General features: G+C 44.0%; 3 protein-coding genes across 3 annotated transcripts in view; all 3 read left to right on the plus strand.

Annotated features, from left to right (window-relative positions):
- The window catches only part of nsd1a (nuclear receptor binding SET domain protein 1a), a 12,212-nt gene extending 2,386 nt beyond the window's left edge, over window positions 1–9,826 (plus strand). The window contains exons 3-24 of the mRNA XM_080465400.1: window positions 1–380; window positions 722–863; window positions 952–1,124; window positions 1,208–3,032; window positions 3,123–3,247; window positions 3,598–3,793; window positions 3,940–4,043; window positions 4,170–4,229; window positions 4,320–4,511; window positions 4,596–4,688; window positions 4,805–4,928; window positions 5,031–5,231; window positions 5,317–5,496; window positions 5,923–6,079; window positions 6,169–6,374; window positions 6,471–6,583; window positions 6,676–6,945; window positions 7,035–7,151; window positions 7,280–7,421; window positions 7,513–7,619; window positions 7,701–7,905; window positions 8,496–9,826. The exon at window positions 1–380 is cut by the window's left edge and continues 474 nt beyond it. Of these exons, the coding sequence (XP_080321526.1) occupies window positions 1–380; window positions 722–863; window positions 952–1,124; window positions 1,208–3,032; window positions 3,123–3,247; window positions 3,598–3,793; window positions 3,940–4,043; window positions 4,170–4,229; window positions 4,320–4,511; window positions 4,596–4,688; window positions 4,805–4,928; window positions 5,031–5,231; window positions 5,317–5,496; window positions 5,923–6,079; window positions 6,169–6,374; window positions 6,471–6,583; window positions 6,676–6,945; window positions 7,035–7,151; window positions 7,280–7,421; window positions 7,513–7,619; window positions 7,701–7,905; window positions 8,496–9,295 (5,912 nt within the window). The 3' untranslated portion in view covers window positions 9,296–9,826. The remainder of the gene's footprint in view (window positions 381–721; window positions 864–951; window positions 1,125–1,207; window positions 3,033–3,122; window positions 3,248–3,597; window positions 3,794–3,939; window positions 4,044–4,169; window positions 4,230–4,319; window positions 4,512–4,595; window positions 4,689–4,804; window positions 4,929–5,030; window positions 5,232–5,316; window positions 5,497–5,922; window positions 6,080–6,168; window positions 6,375–6,470; window positions 6,584–6,675; window positions 6,946–7,034; window positions 7,152–7,279; window positions 7,422–7,512; window positions 7,620–7,700; window positions 7,906–8,495) is intronic.
- A 1,288-nt stretch (window positions 9,827–11,114) lies between these two features.
- Window positions 11,115–16,944, plus strand: slu7 (SLU7 homolog, splicing factor). Its single transcript, XM_080465729.1, is given in 15 exon segments — window positions 11,115–11,254; window positions 11,458–11,617; window positions 12,000–12,153; window positions 12,234–12,314; window positions 12,448–12,612; window positions 12,736–12,874; window positions 12,877–13,019; window positions 13,123–13,220; window positions 13,319–13,386; window positions 13,467–13,606; window positions 13,845–14,006; window positions 14,898–14,999; window positions 15,109–15,186; window positions 15,291–15,410; window positions 15,493–16,944. Coding segments are annotated over 14 exon segments (1,782 nt in total). The 5' UTR covers window positions 11,115–11,254; window positions 11,458–11,465; the 3' UTR covers window positions 15,673–16,944.
- c1qtnf2 (C1q and TNF related 2) lies at window positions 16,726–19,834 on the plus strand. The gene is made up of 3 exons (XM_080465732.1): window positions 16,726–16,964; window positions 17,277–17,534; window positions 18,776–19,834. Exons 1-3 carry the CDS (start codon window positions 16,937–16,939, stop codon window positions 19,414–19,416), a joined length of 927 nt encoding a protein of 308 aa, XP_080321858.1. The 5' UTR covers window positions 16,726–16,936; the 3' UTR covers window positions 19,417–19,834.
- Window positions 19,835–22,273: the final 2,439 nt, after the last annotated feature.

Raw genomic sequence — 22,273 nt, forward strand, 5'->3', positions numbered from 1 at the left:
TTGAGTCCACACTGTTTGACAGCAGTGAGGCCAAGGAGGAGGAGGAGGAGGAAGAGGAGGAGGAGGACGCCGACGATGAGGACGCCAACAGGGAGCACCTTGTGACTTTTCGCCACTCCCCAAAGTTGAGTCGGGCTCGAACTGTTACTGAGAGTAAAAGCACATGCATCTCAGGTATTGAGAAGAGGATGTACAAACCTACGGTGTTTAACCTGATGTCCAAAACTATATCTGAACTCAACCCTACACTGAGTCCCAGTGCTCTGCCTGAAATCACCATGCGGACGGACTGGAGCATGGGTGAGGAGTCGGACAGCGACGGTGAGCTCACCTCTCCGACTGACCCTGGACTCGTCTCACCCGCGGGCACTAATTCAAATGTGAGTATGAAGCTCCTCATACTCTGTTTAAAACTCGTGTACTTCCAGAGCTGTGCGGTGACGGTTTATGTTCTAATTATTACATTCGGTTTAACTTACATGTCCGACCGGCATTATCTGTACTCATGTGATGAACTCCTGGACGTCAATTTAATTGTGGTTAGGTTGTATTTTGAAATTCTAAACATGAAGAACCGTGATTTTCAAGCCTAATGCCAGTACGGGGCTCTGTGCAGGTTTTCAAACAAGCTACCGTTTCAGTTTGAGAAAGCAGATTTAGAACAGTAGTAATTCTGAATAATTTGTTTTTTACACTAAAGTATTTTGATTTTGTTGTTTAGTCCAACAGCCCAAAGAAAAAACTCATTCCTACAGTGAAATACTTGGATGGGGACTTGGTGTGGGCAAAATTTAACAGACGACCCTGGTGGCCATGCCAGATCACCTGTGATGGAGACCCGGGGATGCACACAAAGATGAAGGGTAACATTTATCTTCAGTACTTACATAGGAATGAAAGACGTTTTTCAATCTTGCCTTATGTGACATGTGTGTTCTCATTATGTCGTAGTTCCTAGTCCTCGTCCGGTCCGGGTATACTTCCTGGAGACGATTGGGGAAGTTATTGAACGCGCCTGGGTCCCAGGGAATGCCATTTTCCCTTTTGGAGGAGGCCACCAGTTTGAAGAACTTCCTGTGCTGAGGCGGCGAGGCAAGCAGAAAGACAAGGACTACAAGTACACGGTAAATTCTCCAAACAAATGCAGTCAAGCATCACGGTAACCCGCTTTGAAAATTGCTTATAATTATAATTTTATTGTTCGCAGATACCCAAAAGCTTGATGACTGCGTGGAAGGTCAGCGTGGAAGAAGCCGAGTTTCGTCTCACCGGTCGACAGAGCAACAGTAATAGTGCACCTTCAGCATCCATCAACGGAGAGGAACGTTTACCCAGCCCGCCCCCCGCTGGAACGTCGCCCGAGGCGCCCTCTGTGCACCCGACTCGATCCCCATCGCCCCGTACGCCCCACAATGGAAAGGAGCACCATCTCTTGAAAAACTCAACTGCTCCTGCCAACAAGAGCAGAACCTGCAAGAAGAAAAAGAAATGTTTATCGGACATATTCGGCCACATAGTCGGTGGATCGAGGGAATCGTCTACGATCACCAACTTGGCCGGCCAGCTTCCCACAACAACTCGCGCACTGAAAGAAGAGCCGAAGGACTCGCCATACGCGGACCTGGAGTCCGTTCCAATGCTGCATCGTCCGAAACGCACGGTGGTGTCCCCGGAACCGGATATAAACGCACTGCTCGGAAAAAAACGGGGGTCAAGGAAATCTAAAAAGAGTGCAGAATACGTGATCCAGCGTGTGGAGTCATGTGACTCTTCCAGCGTTTTAAGGAATAAATGCACGTCCAAAAGGAATTCAGGGGGAAGTTTGAGCAGCTGTCTTGAACTGTCGTACGCTTCAGGTGAAAAGCACTCTCAGGATCTTCCTGCCACTAGTTGCCTGATGACGAGGGCTCTTAAAGCAGAGGAGGAGACTGATTTCAAAGATGCACTGGCCACGAGCCCGAATTCAATGAAGGCACCTACTGATGATTACGCTGTTATTACGACTGCTAATGCTCCCATCAAAACTGAACGGTCTCCTGACTGCAAGTCCCTCGGCGGTGCTTCATCCTCGGTAAATCACAGCTCTCCGAAGCGGCGTCCTCGGAAGCTGGATAAGAAACTCATTCGTAATGGTTCATTGATTAAGTCCAAGTGTGCGGGCTTAAGTGATCCGCATTCGCAACCTGTTGAGATCAAGGTGGAAAACGTTGTCCCGGATCCATCCTCTTCTTCTCCCTCCTCTTCTCTTTCTCCAATGGACGCTTTTCAGGATGTCAAGGAAATCATGTTCAAATCGCTTGAGGAGGATAGCAGTAGCTCCGAGTCGACTTCATTTCAGCCTGATTCCAATTATAAGTTCAGTACTTTCCTCATGCTCCTGAAGGACATGCACGATACTAGAGAAAAGGAGGGCAAACCACTGGCGCTTCCACCACCGCCTGTCCTCATCAAAGAGGAACCGCTTGTGATCCCTTCGTCGACAGGAAGTGATCCATTCAAGGGTTCTTATGACAGTTTCAGTCATGGAATCAAACTGGAAAACAGCCAATCGGGGAAATCCAGAATGACCCAAACTACGGCAGGAAAAACCAATAGCAGGTCTAAAGCAATCATGTCGGCTAACACCTACCATTGTAAGGACTTGTTGGTTTTGTCTCGGTCGGGCAACTCGGACAAGCAGCGGAGAAAGCAGAGACTGCCCGCCAAACTGAAACTCAGCATACCTGGGCTCTCCTCAGACCTGGCTGGCATGGCGTACGGCAGGGAGTTTGTTAGTGGCCACGCTGACCTGGCTGATGTCGCATCCGATTCTCTGGTCGCCGCAGTTAGTCTCCCGGCGAGCTACCTCGATAAGAGCTCCGAGTCGCCGCTGGCTCCAAAGAAGCGCTGGCAGGCGCTGGAGGAGGCCAAGGTCGACGTCCTGAGCGAGTTGAAGGAGTCCTGCACCGCGCGGGCGTCACTGGATCTCGAGCTGGCGGCCGAGAGGCACGCGGAGAACGACTCGCACTCCTCAGATACAGGCAGCACAGCCGGTAAGACTCCCAAACAGCTGCTGATTAGTTTGTGCCGCAGTGATGGTAAATCTTTGAGTGACTGATAATCGTTGTTTACTTTGGGCGCAGGAAATTCGGAGAACAAACGTCTCCGGAAGCCAACAAAGAGACTCCTGGAATCAACTGAGGAGTATGAACAGATATTTGCTCCAAAAAAGAGATCCAAAAAACACACCTCAGAGTCTTCCAAAATGGTAAAAACATTGCATTTCTTTCCAGAACAAGGAGTAAACACAAGTGAAGCAGACATGCACACGTTTAATTCATTTATTTTTCCTCTTTAAAAACATACGGTTAGTTCTAACAACTACATCAAGAGTTATAATGTAAACTTTGCGATCATTGACACATGAGCGTGCTGTTATAATGCGGACTGCGACTTTGTAGCCGGTGTGGCGGATTGTAAGACGTGTTAATGAAGCTATGTGAAACATTAGCCAATGCTGTTGCTCTGTTGATGGTTAGACGTCACCACAGCGCAGGCAACGACATTCCGTGTGTTCCAAATTCCGTTGACTCAAATCTCCACCCGTTTCGTGTGCAGCAAACTTCAGGGATGACGGCGCCTCACGACGGCAGCACCACACCAGACATTGTTACCTCACCCCCGCCTGCGGAGCCGGACCAGAGCCCGTCTCAGAGCCGTCTCTCTCCTGTAGCACGCCCGATGTCTCCGGACGCCACGCAGCTCTGCTCTGATGCAGGGACCGGGGAAGAAACAAATCTACCTCCTGAATCTTGTGAGCCAAGATTTTATTTTTATTTATTTATTTATTACTTAGTTTGTACTAGATAATACGACCACTTACAGTATAACCCATTTTGCTTGTTATACGGATGTCAATTTTAAAATGAGGATGATTAATATATTTAATTTGTATTTCAGCGCCAGGATCATCAACCCTGGAGAGAAAGAGGCCGAGAAAGCTGTCACACAAGGTGCTGGACTGCACCATAGAAGAAGTACCGGCTGCTCCTGCAAAGAAGAAGGTCGGTGAAGATTTTGTCGAACCGTCTGCCCTCGTCTTGTGTTTCAGGCCAACATGCTTATACTGATATTATTCCTTTTGGCTTTTAATTGTTAAAAGTACTTTTAAATCTTGTTGGTTTCTCCAGGAGATCAGGCGGTACAGTGGGATCACATCAGAGGTGAAGGTGTTGGTCAAGAAGACTCAGGTACGACAGAGATTAAATACATCTCAGCTCGTTTCTTTGTAAAAAACCTGTTCAAACCTACTAAACGCAGGCAAATCTCATATTGATTAGCTGGAGTCTCTGATGGAAGAGAAGCTTGCGCCCAGCACATCCTCCGCTCCTGCTGCTGCGTCGGTACAACCGGAGGAGGGGCCGCCCGGCCCCCAGGAATCAAAGACCCCCAGGCTGAAGGCAGAGATGGAGGCCGGCGGCGCTGAGGAGAAACAAAGTGGACACACTGGAACACTAACTCCTAAACAGGAGGTGCGCACGATTGTTCAAACGTCAGCGGACAATATTAAGGTTCTTGGCAGGCGTGAGTCACAACACATGACGTTCTCTCTGTAGATTCTGCCAGCTGCTGTAAACGACGGCCTCTCGTCCCAAGTTGATGTGAAAGGAAAAATAGGAGCAGCGTCCTTAAAAGAAAACGTTTGTCAGGTGACATGATTTATCAGAGTGTTGTTTTGTTTAGGGTTTTTTTTCCTAAGTTGTCTTGGTTCGCTGCAGATTTTGCATCTGTGACGGGGAAACCAATATCTGGTGTGTTTGTGCAGGTGTGTGAAAGGACAGGAGACCTGCTTGTGTGTGACGGCCACTGCTATGGAGCCTTTCACCCACAGTGTATCGGCCTGTCCGTGGCTCCCAAGGGAAAATTCCTCTGTCAGGAATGCACCACTGGTATTTTCACTCTTTTATCTTTGTTCCGATGGATCTTAAAAATGTTGTAAAATATTGAGACGTGCTTCAGACGTGTGCCTAACGCCATTGTGTTCCTCTCAGGTGCTCACTCGTGCTTTGTGTGCAAGGAGCCTGGCGGTGGGGTGAAGCGCTGCATGATACCACTGTGTGGGAAGTTCTACCACTCTGATTGTATAATGGCCTACTCGGCCACCCAGCCGCATAACAAAGGCTTCCGCTGCCCTCTGCACGTGTGTCTATCCTGCCACATCACCAGTCCGCTCAACACCTGCAGCTCGAAAGGTGAGCTCCAATGAGTGTCCTTCAGAATTCATCTATAAGCCGGGTGTTCATGGGTCATTTCTCTGATGTGTGTTTGTGTCTGCAGGTCGACTGGCACGATGTGTGCGCTGTCCCGTGGCCTATCATGCCAACGACAACTGCATGGCAGCCGGAAGCTTGGTGCTCGCCAACAATGGCTTCCTCTGTCCAAACCACTTTACTCCCCGCAAAGGCTGCAAAAACCACGAGCACATTAACGTCAGCTGGTGCTTCGTGTGCTCTGAAGGCGAGTCTGCTCTTCTTTCCCAGTGAAGTTCAACACAACTACTGTATTCACGTTTCCAAGGCTTTTAAAACACAAGTATTGTTGCTGAAGAAAATGCACACTGCTTTGCTTCTCAAGAGAGCATAATTTAATCAGAATTACTTTTATGCTTTATTCTATTTTGCACTTCAGTGTTCCCACTTGGATAATATATCTTCAAGTACACCATCTTCTTTCCATTTGCATTATGCAGATGCTTCATTTGAACCATTTAATAGTATATTAATACCTTTTGATATTGTTTTCAAACCCTAAGAATATTAAATGCATCACTTTGGGCCATGTGTGATTACAACTTTCATCCCTGATTGCTTTTAATTGACCATTAGAAACAATGGAGACCACCTAACTGCCCTCGTGTGTGTGTGTCTGTGTGTGTGTGTGTAGGGGGAAGTTTGTTGTGCTGTGAAGCTTGTCCGGCTGCTTTCCACCGCGAGTGTTTGAATATCGAGATGCCACAGGGTAGCTGGTTCTGCAATGACTGCAAAGCTGGAAAGAGACCTCGCATCAAGGACATGCTCTGGGTCAAATGGGGGCGCTATCGGTAAAGTTTGACCTTTCCTTCAGTTCAGCGGCCGCGCAGATGGAACTCATCCATGTCGGTGTTCATGAAGCCTGTTTGAACTGTTTCAGGTGGTGGCCTGCAGAAGTCTGTCTGACCAAAGACGTCCCAAATAACATCTTGAGGATGAAGCACGAGGTGGGAGAGTTCCCGGTGCAATTCTTTGGCTCCAAAGATTTTGTGTGGACGTACCAGGCCAGGGTGTTTCCTTACATGGAAGGAGACACTCACAACATAGAAAAAATGGGCAAAGGCGCCGATGCGGTGTACAAGAAAGGTGTGTTTCTACCGACGGTGTTTACCCGAGAGTACTTTCTTATGCATCCTGAGTGGGTTCAGCATGCGCTAACATGGCTGCCTGTCCGTCCTTCAGCCCTGATGGAAGCTGCTGAGAGGTTCCGAGAGCTTCAGGCAGAGAGAGAAATGAAGCAGCTTCAGGAGGACAGAAAGAACGACAGAAAGCCTCCCCCATACAAGCACATCAAGGTACAGCACCACGCCGAAAGCACAGCTTAACTTAAGGTCGCCCCGTTGAAACACTGTACTCATAAAATCCTGCAATGACTTTTGTGTCCAAGGTAAACCGGCCCATTGGGAAGGTGCAGATCTTCACGGCGGACTTGTCCGAAATCCCTCGATGTAACTGTAAGGCGTCGGATGAGAGCCCGTGCGGCGTCGACTCGGAGTGCATCAATCGTATGTTGATGTACGAGTGCCACCCTCAAGTGTGTGTAGCAGGCGAGCGATGTCAGAACCAGGCCTTCACCAAGCGCGAGTACACCCCTGTGGAGATCCACAGGACGCTGTCCTGCGGCTGGGGTTTGCGTGGCGTGTCGGACATCAAGAAGGTTTGTCCAGACAAAAATCGAAGATTTTGGAGTTCGTGTTTTAGTGTTTTCACCGTCTGTTTTTGGTTTTCTCCCCCGTTACATTTCAGGGAGCTTTTGTGAGTGAATATGTGGGAGAGATGATAGACGAAGAAGAGTGTCGAGCCAGGATCCGACACGCTCAGGAGAACGACATCTGTAACTTCTACATGCTGACACTGGACAAGGTGATTCTGCACCCGATGCTCACAACCACCAAGTTGATGAGACAAAGACACTTAGTCCTCAGTTCAGATCGGATGATTCATGGAAACAAATTGCTTTTGTTTTGTTTTTTGCTTTTTATTTCTTGCAGGACCGGGTCATTGACGCTGGACCCAAAGGGAACGAGGCTCGCTTTATGAACCACAGTTGTCAGCCAAACTGTGAGACTCAGAAGTGGACTGTGAATGGGGACACCAGGGTGGGACTCTTTGCTCTGCAAGACATCCCACAAGGTTCGAGCGACGGCCTGCATCTTTATTTTCCCATTTTGGTGCAGAATCAACAAAAGGTTTACACACGTGAGCTAATTTGACTTGTACCTAGGTGTGGAGCTGACTTTTAACTACAACCTGGAGTGCCGCGGAAACGGAAAGACTGCTTGTAAATGTGGAGCACCCAACTGTAGCAGTTTCCTAGGTGTTCGACCAAAGGTAACATTCCATATTTGATCCATGCGATTCTGGGTCCTGTGAACCGTTTTGGTCACTTTCATTTCTCTTGTTCGTGTTCAGAACCAGCCAGCAGCGGATAAAATGAAACTTAAGGAAGGGAAAAGGCGAGTTTCCATGAGGAGAAAGTCCAAGCAAGAAGTCAGAAAGGAGAGGGAAGACGAATGCTTCAGCTGCGGCGACGGGGGCCAGATTGTGTCCTGCAAGAAGCCGGGCTGTCCCAAGGTCTATCACGCAGACTGTCTCAACCTGGCCAAGAGACCTGCAGGCAAGTAGAGGCGGACTGTGGTTGCTGATTTATTTCATTCCATCACATCTGTGCACGTGTTCTCGAAAGAAGAAGTGACATAATCACAATGTGTGTAGAAAGTAAAAGAAAGAAGAATGAACTGTGGAGTGAAAAGAAGACAAATTTAATGTGAAATATAATGAAAACTCCCTACAAAGCCATCGCTAAGGCAGGAGGTGTCTACATATTCAACAAGACAAGACCAGATCTTTTTTTACTAACTACATATTACCCTGAAAAAAATCTGGTTTTGGATTGTAAGCCAGGGAATTTTAATGATCACATTGCTGATACGCAAGAAAATGCTCATATTCAATAATTATGTTCACACCGTTTTATCAGATTTTCAGGATCATGTAAACTCAGTAGAAGCGTAGAGTAGAAGTTACATAGATAGCTTTTTAATAAAGAACAGATAACTGATTTAATACCATTTTCTGACATTTCCATAATAGTAATTTAAGGAGACTGAGTAAGACGTGGCCACGTCAACTGATTATTTGTTCTGTATCAGAATCACCCGAGAAGTTCTGTTGTCTGCCCAGAGTAATTCCAGATGTTGTCCACAGGTCGATGGGAGTGTCCGTGGCACCAGTGTGACGTGTGCGGTAAAGAGGCAGCTTCGTTCTGTGAGATGTGTCCCAACTCCTACTGCAAGGAGCATCGAGAAGGCATGCTCTTCATCTCCAAGCTGGACGGCAAGTTGTCCTGCAGCGAACACGACCCCTGTGGGCCCGACCCGCTGGAGCCGGGAGAGATCCGCGAATACATGCCCAACATGACCTCCATGAGGCCGGGGCCGCTTTCTGTGCCCGTCACAAACTCTCTGGTCCCGGAGTCCAGGAGGGCCCCCTCCTCTGCTGCTCCCGCCTCCGACCCGGCCGACGAGGCCGCGCCATCCAGAGTAGAGCCTCCTCCTCGTCTCTACATCAACACAAAGACGGCTACCTCAAGCTTCATACCCTCCAGCAAGTCTTACCTCACCGACAGGAGCGAGGGCAAAGGGTTCTCCACGCCCGCCTCCTCCAAGGGGGATCGAGAAGACGGGGAGGTGGAGGACGGGGAGGTGTGTGGGTTAGAGATAGAAGAGGTGGAAGACGACGACGACGACGACGATGAAGATGATGAAGACGACGAGGAAGACAATGACATGGATGAGATGGAGATAGTGGAGGATGAGGATGAGACACTTTATGGAAGTCACCTGCTGGAAGAGGAAGAGGGGGAGGATGAAGAGGGCGAGGAGGAGGAGGAGGAGAACGAAGGAGGGGATGTGTATGACACTTGGGGTGATTACGTGGATGATGATGATGGTGATGATGGAGAGGTGGATGGGGAGGACTGGGTAAGAGTGGAGGATGATAAGTGACTCATTCACTCCTTCCCTAGAACGGAGTTAAAAACTGCGAAGACATTGATATGCTGAAAGAGTTTATTATTTTGGTACCTACTTGAAGCAACGGGGCCTTCACTTTGGTACAACCTCGCCTTCTCATCTCCGGACTGCTGGACTGACAGTGGGGATGTGTGCTGGTGCTAAGGCTCAACGTCTCTTTATACTTCTGTCGATATTTTATCATGTCTGGTGCTGTTATGCTTTCTTGTTGTTTACATGTTTTGGCCTCTCTTTTTTTTTTCTTTTTTTTTTAAGAAGAAAGGGGTTTTTTTTGTTGGCATTTTCAAAAAAAAAAAAAAGTTTCACTTGACCAAACTTGTCATCATGAGGGCATCTTATGTTGTTACCATTTAAACTTTGTATGTCTGAATACTGGATTCATCAACCAGTGTTCTCATTGGGGCTGTGTTACCATTAGGCACAACAGTACCTGATTGGTGCTTGTGATAAATGCAAAAAATAAATCCACTGGAGTCATTGTGGCTCTAGATTCTTGTCACAACAAAAACTCGTCGTATTTTTTTCTTACACTAAATGCATGGGCAATGCAAACAAATTTAGAGTTTTGTGCAAATCCAGAATTGTTTTAACATGGTTAATTTCACTTTCTTCAGTCTTTACTTTCTCCGGGGTAATGGGGACGTTTGGAGCAGTAAAAAGTACTTCCATAATGACATTTCTTTTTTGAGCACTGAAGTTTTTATTCACCACAAAGTTCATTTTGCTGCTCTTTAAACACAAATCAGGAACTGAATTGCGTTAAACTACACACCTGTCTAATTTAACTTGAGATCTTCTGAATCAAACCAAGGCAGTTCCCATCTAAATGATCATTTTAGTTACTTTGCGCCCCCTTGTGGTGCGATCTTTACAGCATCACAAACGAATCTTAAGTTGTTGGGTTTTTTTTATCCTGAGTGTCATGTGCTTCTAAATGTTTATGGTTTCTGGGTTTTATTAGTATTCACCAGTATTCTACCTCTCATTCCAAATGGATCAAACTGTTTGCATCGACAGTACAAAAACGTTTATACTGGCAAAACTGCACAACCACCGAATTATGGCCCAATGCCTTCTCTCCTCCCACCTCAACTGTCCAGGTACATCTCAAGAAATAGTTGCACACTTTTAAAAAATAGAAGAGTACATATTTGGCACATTTGGTTTATACCACTATAATCTTCCCATTTACAATTGTTATTCTTATTTTTCTGATCTGTCTGAAACTTCACACATATCATCACAGTGCCACCCTGAACACACCCCTGTGCTAATGTCCATTCATAGCCATAGCGCCACCAATTGGTAAGAATACGTTTAAAGAATTATATTTTCACGTACCATGGCTCCAAACTTTGTGATGTCATCCTTGAGAATGGTAGGAATCTGAAGCACATCATGACACACAAAAATGTATCAGAATTCTAGCGGATTTAATCTGGACAATAATGAACCATCCGAGATGGATGTCATTCAGTTAGCTGACACCTGCCGGATTGTTTGTAATGTAACATCTTTGTTTGAGTTCATGCAAAACCTTCCTGATCAGCAGGTTTTAAAAGATTACTGTGGAACTTTAACCACAAAGCAAATTCAAGAATCATATTTTTATAGCTTACAATTGTGCAGAAATGGTTTAAGTGCTACAAACTGTCCTAACAGACGAAGAAATTCAGAACATATAGTAGATTTGGTGAAACAAAGTAAGAAAATGCTTCATTTGACACGTGCTCGATAGGTGTCGCTGTTGGTAGATGAAGACGATTTTAAGCACCAGCGAAGAAGAAACGTTGCACCGTCGACGCAAAATGGCGACGTCTGCTGCCTGAGCTAAACACGACTGAAGAGCTTCAAAACTCCAATTCAAACGGGAAAGGGACGTTACTGGGAAGGGAATACAGGCTCCTTTGTTAGTTATAGTAACACTTTACGGTAAGTAAGTTATTGCGTTTATCACAGAACTGCCAATTACTGCCTTATTTAGGGCGAGTAGTGAGCTAACGTCTTGTTAACGATGAGGTATGTTTCCAACATGCTTCAAAACAAACACACACTGCAGATATAATCCACAGTGTTGTATCATTGTATTGGTGGCAGTACTTGTGTTTAATCCAGTCGTGTGTGCGCGCTGGCAGGCTGAGTTATGGCCGAGCAGACCCCTGCTCCCCCCTCCGAGGGCATCGTGGGGCTGGATGAGCCCAAAAAGATGACCCGGGAGGACTGGAGGAAGAAGAAGGAGCTCGAGGAGCAGAGGAAGCTGGGAAACGCTCCAGCCGAGGTGGACGAGGAGGGAAAGTGAGTGTGTGCCTCTTCTCGGTGATGATGTGTTGTGCTTTCTGCAAATAACTCTTTACAAGTACATTGGTGCATTCAACAAGCCTGAAAATAGACAGCTGTGTGCAGGTAAAACGTTCATAATTACCTTCTCCAACAAACGTTAGGGCTAAGCTTATGTTTTTGGCTTGTACCCTACGTAACTTTAATACTCTCATTCCCGTTGAGGCTCATGTTTGCATATCTATAGTACTCAGAATATATCATACTACCGGGATGGTACACATTGACAAGAAGGAATCCTATATTCGCTGGTGTTGACGTCTATATGATGGACGCTTTATCTGGAGTAATTGTTGTTGTCCAAATTACCTCAACATTAACAACTTATTGTTTTACATAGGGACATCAACCCTCATATCCCACAGTATATTTCATCAGTGCCATGGTATATCGACCCATCAAAGAGGCCCACACTGAAGCATCAAAGACCACAGAGTGAAATTCAAGGAGAATTCTCATCTGTTGGAGAGTGGTACAAGAGAGGCGTACAAGAGGTGAGGATGATTTGAAGTCTTGCTTTGTGTCATAACGAGTGAGCACACTTGCTAAAAGCTATCCTTGTGTCTTCACACAGGGTAGAATTGGGACAAAATATCGTAAAGGGTCTTGTGAGAACTGTGGGGCCATGACGCACAAGAAGAAAGACTGTTTAGAGGTAAGAACACATGAAGTCTGTGGGGTTTGGTTATTTGTTTTCTTTTGAGTGAAAGAGCCAGAACCTGTGTGGTTAAGTAATTTGAATGTTTTCAAACTGAGTTGACCTCTGACCTTCTTCGTTGTGTCATCAGCGTCCCAGGAAAGTTGGAGCCAAGTTCACAGGAATGAGCATCGCTCCAGATGAACACAGTCAGGTGCAGCTCAACATGGATTATGATGGGAAGCGTGATCGCTGGAATGGTTACGACCCGGAGGAACACCAGCGTATCGTTGAGGAGTATGCCAAAGTAGATCTGGTAAGCAGTCCAACTGTCAATAAGCTTCTTGGTGTCCTGATTTCTATTTCTTTTCTGAAGAAAGTCCATGTACTCGATTTGCATTGTTCTACAATGACTCATTTCTATTTTGTTGTTTCTCAGGCCAAACGGACCCTGAAAGCTCAGAAACTTCAAGATGAGCTGGCCTCTGGAAAACTGGACCAGACTGTAATTGCTTTTATTGGTGATAATGGTTTGTGTTTGATTTTGGAGAACAGAACCGAAAGCAATGTCTTTGAATCCTTTCTTTGCAGGAGCGGGAGCATGACAGTGAGGATGAAGATGAAGACAAATATGCCGATGACATCGACATGCCCGGTCAAAACTTTGACTCGAAGAGACGAATCACTGTCAGAAATCTGCGTATTCGAGAAGACACGGCTAAAGTAAGGGGCTCAAAACTAACACTCACTCATGATCATTGTCTTTGGCTCGTTCTAATTTCCTCTGAACTGTAAAAACGGATCTACATGTTTGTCCTTCTCATAGTACTTGAGAAATCTCGATCCAAACTCGGCGTACTATGACCCTAAGACCCGAGCTATGAGAGAGAACCCGTACGCCAACACTGGCATGAACCCAGACGAGTGAGTCATTGTGTTTCTTGAGAACTTGCCTCACATTGAAATTATGATTTCAATTATTATTATTAAGGTTATAAATCTTAACTTTTTTTGGCCAACAGAGTCGGATATGCCGGAGACAACTTTGCTCGTTACTCTGGAGATACAATAACCATGGCCCAAACACAGCGTGAGTTAGGTTTTTTTTTTTTTTTCCCTCTTTGATTAGACTATAACACGTTTGCTGCAATAATTGTCTTATTGTGACAGTGTTTGCCTGGGAGGCATATGAGCGGGGCTCCGAGGTGCATCTGCAGGCCGACCCCACCAAGCTGGAGCTGCTCCATAAGTCCTTCAAGGTCAAGAAAGAAGACTTCAAAGAAGAGCAGAGGGAGGGCATCCTGGAAAGGGTATGCAGTTAACACTTTGAGGCCTGAAGAAAAATTGTTTACCTCTATTGTGCCGTGTCTTCATCAAGAGGCTTTTAACTTGAGCTATCGTGAATGCTGACAAAAATGTAATCTGTTACTATTTCCTGTTGTAACCCAGGGGGTAATTATACATTTGAAACGGATTTCACCCACACAGTGTCGTGTTCTCCAGTATTTACACAGACCAATACGCCTTGTTTTTGTGTGCCTTAATCAGTATGGAGGCGAGGAGCATTTGGACGCGCCGCCTCGTGAGCTGCTGCTGGCCCAGACGGAGGACTACGTGGAGTACTCTCGTCACGGCGCCGTACTGAAAGGACTGGAGAAGGCCGTGGCTCGCTCCAAGTACGAGGAGGATGTGCTCAATAATAACCACGCTGTAAGGACGGGAGGAGAATGGTTAATGCAAATGTGTTGCTTGTTTGATACGGGAGCATCTCAAAGCGGAGGACAATATCTTTGAAAAGTCAAACATCTGGATATTTTATGCTTACTACACGGAAAACTTTTCGTTTTATTTTATTTTTTTTATAATTTATGCTTAAAAAATAGGGGTGTGAACTGATTGTTTTAAAGCTTCTAATCACCACTCTGGTGTTAAATCACAGAATACATAAACTTATAATTAATACACAAAAATCACCAAATTGATGCAAAACAAGTTGACAGCAGCCCACCTTCTGTAAACTGCTATGAAGTCTTGCGCCCGCCGCTCTGTCACAACTACTGATGAATATTTGGCTCTTTGAACGGCTCTGTCTTCTCAAAGAGCCAATCAGCACGGATCATTTTAGAACTAGAATATCTCTAGAATATGTGTCAATCAAGGTTCTTCTGATTTATGTTCCTCACGCATCACCAAACACAAACATACAATAAGTTTGCGTGCATAACAAACTTTAGAGAGAATTAACCCAAGAAGGTTTTAGCCAAGCAGAAAGAAAAAAAGAAGAATTTCACAAAAAAGTTCCAGCTCCATTGAGTTGCAGTAAGGTTAGCTCCAGGGAGGGTAAGTGTTGGAGGAGGTGGCTCATTACATTGAATTAGTATTAATAAAAAGTTAAAACAATATTTTTTTCAGCCCTACACTGTATCACTGTATTTATTTATTTTTTTAACTGAAACTTGTTATTCACGTCATAGTTCTATTTTAAAATGCTTGAAATGTTTTCTACATGTTCCGTATATGAAAGAAGCTGACCAAACAAACTAGTGATATTGTATGCAGTTCATCCTAAAAAACAAAAACCAACAAATGCAATATTTTCAGTGTATTTGGGGTTCGTACTGGAAGGACGGCTACTGGGGATACAAGTGTTGTCACTCCATGGTCAAGCAGAGTTACTGCACCGGAGACACTGGAATTCAGATTGTAAGTATATGCACGTATTTAAAGCCTCCGTATGATAAACCCCAGATGTTTGTTCGTGCGGTGAGATAAAAGTGACTTGGTGTATTTTGACAATTTTCCTCACCTGCAGAACAACTCGGACTGCGTTCCGTTTGAAGAGGGTCTGACTCAGCCAGAGGAGGAGGAACTGCCCAAGTCTCTGCTGGAAGTAAGTGGCACCAAATAAACTCGTATTGCATCAGTAATAACACATCTAAAGGAGCTGGCTGCACATGATGGTTTAATTCGCCATGTCAATGTTTTATTGTCTAGATGCATCGGGACAAGCAGAAAGAGAAGAAGAAGAAAAAGAAGAACAAAAAGAACAAGAAGCACAGTTCTGACAGCAGCGACTCGGAGGATGAAGAGAAGAAGAGGGAGAAGCTGAAGAAGGTAAAACTCTCGGTGTTTAAATGGCTGAAAATGTTTGAAGGCCGGAATGTTTGTTAACATCCAGCCGGTCTCACCTTCAAAGGCTCTGGAAGCGGAGGACAAGCGGGTGAAGCAAATCGACGCCATCATGCAGCTGGACGAGAGGAAGAGGCCGTACAGCAGCCTGCAGGAAGTGAAAGCTCCCACCGAAGAGGAGATGGAGGCCTTCCGCATGAAACGCGCCCGGCCGGATGACCCCATGGCTTCTTTCCTGGGACAGTGACGTCCTTCAAACGCTCCCGAAGGACCAGAGCAGCCGCTCGGTTAAAAGAATAAAGAGTCCAACTCTTCCAGTGGATCCTGTAGCCCTGCAGGAAGCTGGAGAAACCTTGTACAGTGTTTGATAAGTTTGATAGCTTTTGTCATAGAAAGTTCTGGTCTATTTAACTTGAGAACAAACAGGAAATGTGCTTCGATTCTCAATCCTCAAAACACGTGTAAATGTTGATATTTCCAATTATAGTTATTTGACAAATAGTTCAGACCCAAGCTGACCCAGACTTTGCATTATTTGGTTAACGTCACTGTTTCTTTCAATTAAATCATTTTTATAATGAAACATTTTGGTGCGTTTTGAAAAGAGCGTTTCTTTTTCTTTGCACACCCGGATAACTTCATTGAAAACACAAGTCATTAGTAGTAATTAATTCTAGATGCTTTCTCAGCAGTCAAGGTCTCGTCTGCTCAGTGCCTCCCTTTTACAAGGGTCATCAGCGAGTCACTGCAACATGCTGACTTGGCTAGTTTTTATTCCAGATGCCCTTTTTTTTTTTTTTTTTGCAACAGTTGGGATTCAAGCCCACGTTCCCCCACACTCAAGGTCAAGAAGACTTAACCTGAGGACTGGCCAGCACACGCAAGTAAATGAGCTAAATCGGGCGTGTCCGACATCTGACCTCGGGGTCATTCACGGCCTGGAGGTTGGATTCTAAATGATTTTGCCAGCTTTACTAAAACGTTAACTCTTTCTGCGCACACCACATGAATCAATACAACATACACTCTCCATTCCTGACTCATGTTGGCATTATGGATGTAAGCAGAGCATAAACAATCACCTTTGCTTTATTATTTGCATTAATTTCTAGGTTGTACAAATAGCACAAATATGTTTGAAATAAGCAGGCTTTCTAGTTTTCAAGAAAATCCTCATTTTAAACAGACTTCTTACGAATCCTAAATCGCTTTACTTCAAACATTTCTATTATACGATATTGTTGGGTTTTTGTTTTTCAGCTGTAAAATTCTGTTGCACTGACATGAATCTCATGACATCATGGTGAAAGTATTTTCTCTGGCACTGCATGCGCATAAACAGGGCGGATATCAGGAACTCCGATTCTCTGGGCTGCACAGTTCTCTGCAGTGTTTCTCTCTTGGAGAGTGAAGGCTGTCTCTCCGATGTACTGGAAAAAAAAAATCATGTAGGGAAGTTTGCGTTCTCAAGCAAGTAAAAAAAAAAAAAGAGGCTCTGACAGAGGTGAAAAATGGCCACGGATCATAACTTCTTCACTGGTGAGTTGTTTCTCTTTTCTTTTGAAGGAGCTGAGATGCTCTTGTTTTGCATGCCGTGGGCAAAAAAAATCAGTCTGAACAAAAACATGTATTGTATTTCACACTAATGTCATGTAACCGATCGCACAGTTCCAGCAAAGGTTCACATTATCTCATCAGATTCGTGGTATGTACACGCTTCCCGTACTGCTTGAGCTTGTTTGGCTGATTCAAGTCTGTTTTTCTTTTGAGCAGATACTTGCATCATCTGATTAAACTTACCTCAAATCTATGTGTGTATTTTATTTTTCCTGTTTTCTTCTCACCATGCAGTACCCATCATGCTCCAGATGTGTACCATGGTCTGTCTGCTGCCAGTTGTCCTCACCCAGTCAACAAATCCCTTCATTAAGAAAGGCCGTAACATCACCATCCACTCCTCCCAGCTGGTGTGCAGCCTGCCGGGCCCCGCCGGGCCTGCAGGGAGCCCGGGGGCCCCGGGGGCTCCGGGGGCTATGGGCCCGATGGGGCCACCAGGGAAGGACGGCCCAGACGGAGGGGATGGTGACAAGGGGGGAAAGGGCAATGCAGGTGCGATTGGACTCTCTGCAACTGTTCAACATCGACTGATAAACATTGTGTTTCATTTACCTTTAATGGTTTGAAGATTATTTCACGTTCACCACTCAAAAGCAAGAGAAATCAACTCATGGCCTGTCCTTGTCATCAGAGATTCTACTAAAGTACAATCTGGGTTTGTTATTGTATATCTTTGTTAACTTGTTGGTGTCGTTTTGTCTCTCTGTTTTTGCTGTGTGATGAACTGCTGGCCTGTTCAGTCACACCAATCCACTGTTCTTACTGTTGAACACGTTAAAGTTCATTGACCATGTGGAGAGAAGAAGGTTACAACTTCTGGGGAAAATGACCTTTTAAAACTCATAAAGTCCACTCCACCTTGAAAAGCTTCTTTCTCACCAGCAGAGGTGTTATGGAACAGAATAAGTATAGAAATCAAACGATTACCAGACTTAATTCAGTTTAAAAAAAAAAAAGAAAGAAGATTGGAAGTGTGCTATCACTAAAGACATTTACATTGTTTGCTTAACTTATTTTGATGTTTTTCTTTTGCTTGTTTCCTTTCTATCTTCTGGTTTGAAGTTCTTATTTTGGTCAGCTTTTCACATTTAATCTATATTCAAGTCAATGACTGTCTGTACGATATTTTACGAATTCTAAAGGTTTTAGTTTTGTGCTGTTCTTCCTGCAAACTATCAAATACATCATGGAATGCAGATTTCTTTTATCAAATGAAGTAGTTTTTCTTCCTTAAAGATGGTTTGTGTCTTTCAGATCTTGACTTCAACAGTTTGCCTTCGCCGCTGCTTCCTAATGGCATTTCACACGGTGTGAAATTGCGAGCCGGAAGCACTTTAAAGTCTTTTAATAGCCCTCCCTGCTTTGTAGGCGTCAATTAACTTTGTTTCCACGTCTTCAGTCAGATGCTCCGAGGAGCCCGTGGCTGCTGAGCGTCGCCACAAGGACTGAAGTGGCAGACAAGTTTATCAGCTGACAAGTGTTATAGTGCATCAATTAAAACCAAGTTAATGAAGCTCTGAGTCCAACAATCTCTTTGTAATAAGTTGAAGAAGTTACCGTTTTTTTATTAAAACCTTGCGTTAACAAATTGAACCAACTGTCTATTCAGGACAGACGATGGAGGATTTAATTTAGTTTTTATATACGCTCTAAAGAAGGGGCGTCAGACATGTGGCCTCGAGGCCCTATGGGGTTTTATTGTGAGCCTCTCAATGTTATGTGTTTGTTATCAGGTGATCCAGGACGAACCGGGAACCCGGGCAAGCCTGGCGTGAAAGGACGGCAAGGTATCATTGGCAAAGCAGGACCCCGAGGACTTAAAGGCCACCGAGGAGCACCGGGACTGGCAGGACAACAGGGACTCAGAGGAGAGCGGGGCGACGGCGGGCAGCCAGGGGCTCCGGGTGGCTGCAACTGTGGCAAAGCGGCCCGATCGGCCTTCTCTGTGGCCGTGACAAAGAGCTACCCCAAAGAGCGAATGCCCATCCGTTTCAGCCGGATCCTGCTGAATGAGGGAGACCACTACAACGCCACCAGTGGGAAGTTTGTCTGTGCGGTCCCCGGGGTCTATTACTTCACCTACGATATCACACTGGCCAATAAGCACCTGGCCATCGGGCTGGTGCACAATGGCCAGTACAAAATAAAGACATTTGACGCCAACACGGGGAATCATGACGTGGCGTCTGGCTCTACCGTTCTCCACCTGCAGCAGTCAGACCAGGTGTGGCTGCAGATCTTCTACTCCGAGCAGAACGGACTCTTCTTTGACCCGTTCTGGACCGACAGCACCTTCACTGGCTTCCTCATCTACGCTGACGAGGAGTTTCTCCTTGAGGCTGACGAAAAGGCCAATACTCAGACTGACAGTTAATGGCAGTATCCTGCGATATCTCACGATATGCCCCGTCCTACTTATCTTTTGTTTCTACCGTAAATCTTTACATGCTCTTCCACAAGGGGGCGCACAAAGAGAGAAAAACAAACACATTCACCTGAGCCTTGTGGATTATTTAGTTTTGTGAGTCATGCGTTTTTTTTTTAAACTCCTGAACAAATTTATGGTATGAAGAAAAAAAAAAAAATCAAGTGAAGGTCAAATTAAGACTTTACCAGATGAGAATTTCTTTGTGCTTATGTAGTGGTTTGGGTTTATGGAATTATTTGAGCATTGATACTGAAGAATAAAGTATTTCTTTGGTTCATATGACCTCAAGAAGATGGCAAAATGTAAACTTTGTAAGGAATAAAAAAAAAACCACTCTAACTGAACGTTAATTACTTTGCATTAATTCATGTTCTTGAATGTCTGTATGCATAAAACAAGTATATCAACGGAACATTTACATTTGCTCTTTTTTTATACACCTGCAACATTTATTAGGATTATCTTGAACGATGTCTCCACTGTAGAGTGGATGTACGATCTAAAGATTGTATTCTTTACCTGCATGGTTGTATATTTAAGGTACAATCCACACAAATCCCATCATGAAAGCCTGCATGAATGAGGGAAAATATTAGTAAAGTGGATGAATACAAAGATAAACTACATCAACTGAGCATCGTTGTTTCATAGCCTTCTTCACCTCTTCATAGCCTACTTTGAAAACTCCTTTTGAAAGGTGTCAGAGGGTTTAGTGGTTGTTCAAACATGAATATTTAGTATAATTCGATATCCACAAGCTGTAGGAAAAAAGTATGTTTTTTTAACCGCATTATTAAAGCACTAATATTCTGTTTTAATACTATGCAACTGCTAAAAGACCCGTATTCAACATTATGCATTGGTAACAGTAAGAAAGTATTTTTTTTAATATATTATCTGTCTTTTTATCTCTTTACTTATTTGAAATGTTAAGTCTGTAAAGCGATGACTATGAATTGTATATTAATTACAATATATGACATTTTCATATGAAACATATACAGTATGAATAGTTTCTATTCGAAAAGACAGATTTTTTTCTGTCTCCCCATTTGTCTGTGAGCCTTGATACAGTCACTACACGTCCACATGTGTTAAAAGAATGTTAACGTAAAGACATTTGGAGAGTTCTATATCTCTACAACTGGGAGGAAACAGCAACTCAGATGACAATATCAGTATTGGCCATCGGGTCGGTCACCCCATCTGCAGCTCTCTGCGGAGGAATGCAGATGTTTGGTGGATCCGGTCCAGTCAGAGGTCCATCCTGAACAATATGTCTCTCACCCCTCCATGATGTCCTGGTCAAACAAAAGGAGCACCTTCAGCAACAGACTCGTACCATCAAAGTGCAATACAGCTGCTGGCACACTCACTTGTTTTAAATCAATGAAATCCTTTTTAAATCACCATTATTTGCTCAGGCCTTCCATTAAACATTAGATTTTACTTATTTGTATCACTGTTATCTTAACAAAGCTCTTACTATGATATTCTTAATCCTATTTTAAAATATATTATACAATCCTAAGACTGGGGTTCTTAATCATCTTGTTTTAATGTATTTCTTTTTTTCTTCTTTTTCCCCCGTGTAAACCACAGTGAATTGCCATTTGTCTGAATGGTGCTCTATACATACATTTGCTTTGTCTTGCTTAACAGAGACACAGGAGATCCTTCTTTCCTGTGAGTAGCAGGCTCTATAACTCCTCTTTGTAAGTAGTGTTGTTTTTCCAGTCAAGCCCTTCTCCATGGAGGACTCTTTATTGCCATAATACTACATTCTGTACTCAATACCCTGTTGACGCAAAAACATCAATAAGTAAAGAATATATTTAGCTTAGTACATGTCAATACTTAATTTGACCCTTAATTAAAATTTTGTGTCTCAGATTATTATTATTTTTATTGTTACCCTTGCCAAAGAAAGTTCTTCTTCTTCTTTAGGGTTTAACGGCAGGCAATAAAGAAAGAAAAAAAGAAGAAGAAACAAACAAACAAACAAAGAAAAAAGGCAAACTCTCTGTCTTTGTCATCAACAGCTTCACATCACCTGGACATGTCGGATCAGCTTTTTTCTGTTCATGATCATTTTATACACAAATATCTCAACTGGAGCGATATTGTGACAACTACAAAGATGGAGCACCTGCTGACACAGAAGCAACAAGGTGAGTTTTCTTTTTTTGTTCAACCCTAGAACACTAACGTTAGGTGATTTTCACCCAGGCAGTTATTGACATTTGATTGTGTGAATGCTGATTTTGTGAATGATTTGCATTTTTGACTTGCTTTGACTCCTGCAGTCTGCCCAATTTGAACCATTCAAATATCAAAATGTGCAGCTTTTTAAAGCCTTTCTTGCTATGTTGTAACTCTTTTATTATCTTTTACACTTTAAAAAAATTACTTTTCTACAGTTCTTCCCCCATGTAAATGGACGGGGATTTTTTTTTATTATTCTACAGCCTATCTCTCTATATAAACTTCACCAATTTAAACAATTCAACTTTAAAAACATTAAACTTTCAAAAACAAAACATCTTCATGTCTTTTAAATTTTTGAAGTTATTCAAACTTCTAAAAAAAATCTTTTTTAACCCTGAAACTCCAACTTTGAACCACCACAGGTTCGTCATACTTTCAGCTCGAGACTTCATTTAACTTTTAAAACGTTGCTCCATCTGTCCACTATCCAGGTGAGATTCTCAGTTGGAGTCCCGTAGGTAGCGAGGACCCAGTCAACACTGCTTTACAGCTTTAATGTTTTATTCTATTCTATTCTATTCTATCGAGCCCTCCA

This window comes from Lipophrys pholis (genome assembly GCF_963383615.2).
Source record: "Lipophrys pholis genome assembly, chromosome: 6".
Lineage (NCBI taxonomy): Eukaryota > Metazoa > Chordata > Actinopteri > Blenniiformes > Blenniidae > Lipophrys > Lipophrys pholis.